This window comes from Scylla paramamosain, chromosome 28 (genome assembly GCF_035594125.1).
Source record: "Scylla paramamosain isolate STU-SP2022 chromosome 28, ASM3559412v1, whole genome shotgun sequence".
Classification (NCBI taxonomy): Eukaryota; Metazoa; Arthropoda; class Malacostraca; order Decapoda; family Portunidae; genus Scylla; species Scylla paramamosain.
In genome coordinates, this window is record NC_087178.1 from 7,843,051 (window position 1) to 7,850,000 (window position 6,950).

General features: G+C 40.4%; 1 protein-coding gene across 1 annotated transcript in view; it reads right to left on the minus strand.

Annotated features, from left to right (window-relative positions):
• Positions 1–1,542: 1,542 nt before the first annotated feature.
• LOC135114850 (hornerin-like) overlaps positions 1,543–6,950 on the minus strand; it is an 11,404-nt gene continuing 5,996 nt past the window's right edge. The window contains exons 2-4 of the mRNA XM_064030993.1: positions 6,802–6,950; positions 5,689–5,997; positions 1,543–5,430 (exon numbers count right to left, since the gene is read on the minus strand). The exon at positions 6,802–6,950 is cut by the window's right edge and continues 329 nt beyond it. Coding sequence (XP_063887063.1) covers positions 4,670–5,430; positions 5,689–5,997; positions 6,802–6,950 — 1,219 coding nt within the window. The 3' untranslated portion in view covers positions 1,543–4,669. The remainder of the gene's footprint in view (positions 5,431–5,688; positions 5,998–6,801) is intronic.

Sequence of the window (6,950 nt, forward strand, 5' to 3'; positions counted from 1 at the left end):
GACTATCCTTCAATCCTCACTTCTCATTGGTTGACGCCACAGCTGCTACCAAATCCCAGCTTCTCGTTGGTCTGTAACTTCATTCTGCCATCTTGACTCGCTTTGGCGCCAAATTTGAAGAGCCATATGACTTGAGTGAGTCTATGATGCATTGGCTACTGTGCGTGCTTATGATTATGTGAATCCTGAATGGGGTGGGCAAGGCACAGATCACCCATCTGATCATCCGTCTTAGGGCTGCTGAGTCATTAGGGAGCTTTAAAAGATCAGACAGCTTTACGGGCGAGGATGATAGATGGAAACAGGTAGATGTGTTTCATGCAGGAACTGCTACATGTAAGCCTGATAGCTTCTTGCATTTTTACATACTCTCCTATGTTTTTTTTTTTTTTTCTTTTTTATGAAATCTGGGGGAGGTGAATTGTGGAAAACCAGGTGTCATTGTGGCTCCTTACCTGGGTTCCTTGCCTTTTCTCACCTGGTTCCTTACCTTTCCTTACCTGGTTCTTTACCTTTCCCAACCACTGACCCAGAATGAGTGAGAAGGGTCCACAGAAATAAGTCACACACTGTTGATGCACCAGCCCACAAATAAATAAGAAGAATAAAAGATAACACAAGAGAGAGAGAGAGAGAGAGAGAGAGAGAGAGAGAGAGAGAGAGAGAGAGAGAGTGTGTGTGTGTTCTAAGTTTTTCTTATTTTCATATTATCTGCAAGCCAATATCTTTATCCACAGTGTACAGTAAACATGAATAAGCAATAATGTAAAGGAACAGACACTCTTTCATATATCCAGGTCAGGAATTAAACATCAAAACATAAATTAAACACCAGCAGAGCTAATCCCTATAAATAATTTCAGTAACGAACCTGGCAGTTTATAATGAAACCCTACTTATGGTTCACTAATTCAGAGTAATACTAAAATTTAATAGCATTTGACTGCTCCTGAGAGAGAGAGAGAGAGAGAGAGAGAGAGAGAGAGAGAGAGAGAGAGTGCTATGTTTTTTATAATGTGTGTGTATGTTTTAAAGAAAGTCTATCTAATGCAGGAATAGTTATGAGCTCTCTTTTTCTGTTCTTTTGCACTGTCTTTGATTTCTCTTGATGATCTCCCTTCTCACAAGCAACAGCTACATCCTCCAGCCAGAAGTACAAGAAGCACAACCTAATAAAGAAATACTGGAAGGTTGGCTAGTTCAGATGCAGTAAAGCAAAACTTGAAGAAAACAAACTAACAAGAACCACAACCTGATAAAGACATTTTGGAAGATTGGCTGATTCAGATGCAGCAAAGCAAAACTAAAAGAAAATAAACTAACAAAATTTATAAAGTAAATCACACATGAAATTTTCCATCTTACATTTAAGACTAAAGTGTAATACTATGTGAATCTGGGAAACCAACTAGGTGAACTATTATGCTTCATTTCCTCACCTTCTGAAAGTCTGATGCTTTGCATGGTATATTCATCCCATCAGCTGGTCTGTTGACAGCCTTCTTTGGCACATATTAGAGATATATTTCAAGACAAGGCAAGTTGCTTCATTAACATCTTTATTTGATAATAAGTTCTAATAAATTTCAACAAGAGACTTTTACTCATACATAAAATAAGCATACATAACATTTTACACAGAGAAATAGAGTAATGATATGCTGAGGTAACTCTAGAGTGAAAAACACTAAGAGTATATTCCTCACCACTTCTCGGACAATAATGATCATATCTTGCCTCTGTTCCTGCTGTAGATACTCACTGATTTTACATTTATCATGGAATCTTATGTTTAAAACTGTGGAAAGCTACATCTTTTTTTTAAATGTGGCAGATAATTACACAAAAAAATGTCTAAACTATAGTATTTCAAATGATCTAGCTATCAGTGTAAGGAAGTGGTCCACTGGTGTAGAGGTTGATGCATTCAGCTCACATCCAAGAGGACTTGAGTTTAAATCCCAGGCTGGAAAGATACACTTTGAACTTTGTCTCTTTTGATGTTACATCCCTCCATCAAATCTGCTCAGCCAGTGTGGAATAGTATTGGCTAACACCCCTTAACCACTGAGGAAGCCTTGTTCTGGCAGTATATGAGAGATATGTGTGTTGTTGAGCTCTATCAAGAAGCTTTTAGAGGAAGAACTGAGGGAATGCTGGGAATCATCAAGATCCCACAGAGAGCAAAGCAAGAGTGCTGGGGAAGATCTTGTCAACACCCCACTGTTGTAGAGACAAACATCACATAGTAATCTAATAGAGCAGCAAGATAATGTGCAGTGGTTTTTGTCCCTCATTACTGGTTAAGGAAAATACTATAAGTTGATATTTATACCTTAAAAGAAATGGCATGATCAGATACAAGACTGAAAATTCAATATAAATAGAAGTATTAGAGTGTTGTTTATGTCTGGTTCAGTGTGGTGTTTGACAAAGCTTCTACAACAGCTTGCATGGATAAATGCTAAAGGATATCATACTAGCAATGCATTCATTTCATAAACAGGATTTCACTTTATTGTAATCTGTTATACTACATATCTAATCTTGATTCCCAACCTGACAGCTTGGAAGATGTGATGATAAGGCATAGGAGGTGGAGAGCGGGTATGAAACTCAGAGGTACAAGATTAAATTGTGAGCAAAACAAGGGTGATGATAAGTAAAGATGCTATTATAAACATGCATGTCTGTGCCAGCACAGATGAAGGCTAACTACCAGTGCCCAGAATATAACAGGAAGCCTAAAGACACATATAGGTCCCAGTTTTAAAAAGAAATGTGCAGCATGAAGGATCGAGGAGTGGTATTTGGCCACATCCAGCATGCAAGATAAATAATGGGTAATAATTCCATCCAATTGTATTCAGTGACTGGTTGTACAGAAGATAGAGATAGTGGTGGAGCAAACAGTCTTTGTACTGGTGATATTATGATTCATTTCACTTACAGTATGTAGTGGGAAGCAAACAGGAGTCTAAAGTGACATTAGGAGGAGTCATTGCAGTTCACTGATGGATTATGTTCCTTGGGATACTACATGTATGACTGGTAAAGGGAGAGTGAAGAGGTTGGTGACAGGAGTGAATAGAAGAAGTTTGGATAGCTGATTTTCCTTCTAATCATGAGAAAGCTTCCCCTGTACTACATGAGAGGCAGACTGCATTGGTGTGCTGATGTGAAGAAAAATCATGAGAATAATTGGATGGAGTCTGTTTAATATTTTGAAGTGGGAGATATAGTGCCAATAGGCAGATCAAAGATGTGGAATGAGATCCTGAGGAAGGACCTAGAGACTAGAGGACTTGACATACAAATTGCACATAACCAAGCAGCTTGGGAAGCTGCTGTCAGGTGACATTGGCTCACTCTTGGAACACAGAACCTGCCTTTTAGTAATGAAGAATATTAGTCTAAGTAATATTCATAAAAATTAATAATTCTGTCAGATATATACAATTTAGAAGCTTTGAAAAAACATGTTTCTGTTCCCTGAAACAATTTTGTGATAACTGATCTATTTCTTAAGATTTTTAAAGTTTGGAGAGGTAATGTTCTGCGGTGATCAGAGCAGCTTCGCATAACAATGAAATATATATGCAGTATTTATGAATACATACCCAATCATTCACACCTTAAAACTTGTAAATAATACAAAAATGTTTGGTAATACTTGCAGTCCAAGGGAAGCAGACCTATTGCCAGAGGAGGAAGTGTGGGAGGCAAGCACCACTTGAGCTAATACTGTTGTGGCTGCCCAGTGCATGGGGCTGCGTGCCTCATGCTACCTGAGTGGCCAGCCATCATTGCTGAGTGAAGCCTCATGCTCAGTGAGATACAGATCAGTCAGTAGAGAAAATTTCTTATCAAAGTATTGGGACAGAAATGCCAACAGTCTTGAAAAAATATTAAGATAAAAAATAAAAATAAGAAATGAAAATAAAAATAAAATAAAATAAAATTTATGTGTATCTTCAAATAATCAGATAATTACTTGGGCACCACCAGATATTAGAATCAAACACTACTATAGTGCCACAAAAATTCTCTTGTGCCTCTCTCTCACTTAGCATTTTTGGCATCACAACAGGTATAGAAAGAACTAGTAAAACTAACAATATGATAACATCTTATAAATAACAAAAATACAAGACAGAGAGCACATGAAGCAAACCTTAGTTAAAGAACAAATATCAGTTGAAGAGAGTATAAAGGTCTTTAAGAAATAAACAAAGGTTCAAATTATACAAAATCTTGACAAGCAAGATGAAACTTTACACAATTTATCATTTGAGGAATAACAGACACACACTTGGACTTGCTGTCTTAGACAGTGCCAGGAGGACAGAGTAAGCTGCTATGTGCTATTGTGCCTGCAGAGGGATTCTATATGTATATGTGGGAAGAAGAGTAGAAAGAATAAGGGATTGCACAACTTTAAGATAACTATGCCAGACTTGCTCCTCATAAAATTTGTACAGAAATCAACAATATTCCTTTGCCCAAACTTGACCCAGCTCAGTGGCATGCAGCACCCAGTGACAGCACAGTGACATTCCACATGCTACAGCAGTGCTTGTTTGAAGATTTGCCTTCAGCTCAGCACACCTTGAAGGGCTGTGCTGGGTACTGGGGCTACATAAGGCTGGGGTGTGTGGTCAGCTGCTTCCTATGAGGCATAAGACGATGTTTCATGATGACCTGCATTGTGGGGAACAACAGGGATAGGACCACCATGACCACCATGTCCCCCATGTCCTCCATGTCCACCATGACCACCATGACCACCATGTCCTCCATGTCCAATTGGTTCGCTGTAGGAAGATGAGGAGGATGAGTAGGAGGAGATCTGTGGTGCATCATAGGATGAGGAAGGTGGTGGTGCCCCATATGAGGTGGGAGGAGAACCATAGGATGACACAGGATGTGACACAATCGGCTTTGGTGCTGCAGGGATGAAGTGTCCTCCTCCTCCTCCTCCTCCTCCTCCTCCTCCTCCTCCTCCTCCCTTCACTTTTTCTCTGCCAAATCCTCCCTTGCCACCAAATCCTCCCTTGCCACCAAATCCTCCCTTGCCACCAAATCCTCCATGACCACCAAATCCTCCATGACCACCACCAAAGCCCTTGCCCTTGTCACCTCCATCTCCACCATGGCCTCCAGTGACCCCACCATAACTACCGCCACCTTGACCCTTGTCGCCTCCATCACCACCATGGTCTTCAGTAACCTCATCATGACCAGCATCACCATGACCCTTGTCGCCTGACTCTTGGCTGGAGTAGGAGGCTGCAGAGGCATAGTTGCCCTTTCCGTACGGTGCAGGGACCTCATAGTATATGTAGTCAGGGCTGTCATCTCCACCTTTCCCTCCTTTGCCTCCCTTGCTTCCCTTGCCTCCCTTGCCATCGCTGCCATAATCTTGAGTGACTGTGGGAATGAGGGGGTGTGTTAGTGGTTTGCCTTTGCTTGTTAATATTGTAGTAAATGACAAAGACAAGAAAAAGGAAGAGGAAAAATGCAGTGAAGGGTGGCAGGTAGGAAATGAAGAGAGAAATACAGAGGATTTTCTTTATATTCATCTATATTCATTGATTTCTATACCAGTTACAACCAATCATTTCTTTATTACTCTCCTATTATCTCACATCACTTCAGGATCCCTTGAAAATAAGAAAATTTACTCACAGAAGCCCTTGATCGTCTTGGTAGCTTCCTCCTCCCACTTGCGAACTTGGTCCTTGGCATCCTTCCACCCCTTTGCTAACTTGCTGCCAAAGGATTCCTCATAGTCATCATACTCCTCCTCCTCATAGGTAGGCACAGGGACGGCTTGGTAGGCATAGTAGTCAGACTGCCCGTAGCCTTGGTGGCCGTGGCTGTGGCCTTGGTGTACCGGAGCATATGAGTGAACAGCAGGAGCGTGGTGGATGGGTGCAGCATAGGAGTAAGTTGTCTCATGATGGTCATCTACATTGTAATCAATGTAGTCACTCACTGTAGGGAGGCATGGAGTGTGAATTGTTAGTGTGTGTGTCTAGGTAGTAAGGTTTCATTATTACATGAGGGAATAAATTAAAGGCAAAATGTAACTAGAATGTGAGGCAATTTGGGGAAAATACTTAAGTTCTTGCATTTTAAGATTTGTCAGTATGTGTGTTAAGGTAATAAGGATTCATTATTGCATGAGAGAATAAATTAAAGGGAAAATGTAGCAAGGATATGAGGGAACTAGAGGAAAATATTGTACTTGCACTTCCTCAGTTCCCTTTCTCTTGCTAAGACCTCACATCTTTTACTACTGACACATTCATCAAATAAGGTGTACTAAAGTCACATGACACTACTTTCTTCCTCTCAAAAGACCACCACTTTACTTTCCCTGGATTAACTTTTAACTTCCTTCACACACACACACACAGACACACACACACACACACACACACACACACACACACACACACATTATAAAACTCATCCACTTCTCTCTGAGGTTCCCCTTCACTCTGTTTTGCTTACAAAGAGTGAAAGGGGACTCTAGAGAGTGGTTGATGAATTTTACAGTGTGTGTGAGAAGAAAGCTAATACTAAATGCTGGGAAAAGTAAGGAGGTGGTCACTGAGACACAGAAAGTAGAAGTGAGTGAACTTAGTACAAAGAATCATATTTATATTTTTTTTTTTACTTGTTACTACCTTGCTCTGTTCATTTATCTACTATTTCCTCAAGTCATCATAGATTCCTTTGTATTCATCTATATTCATAAAATGTCTTCATTGGATGAGAAACAGATTTACATACCAAACTTGCTAAGCTTCTTCCCAGCATCTTCAAACATTTTATTGAGCTGCCTGAATGGTCCACCTTTGCCCTTGCCTTTGCCCTTTCCCCGCTGGCCACCATCACCGTACGGCACGGCCACTGGCACATGGTGTGTTTGGTAGCTGGTG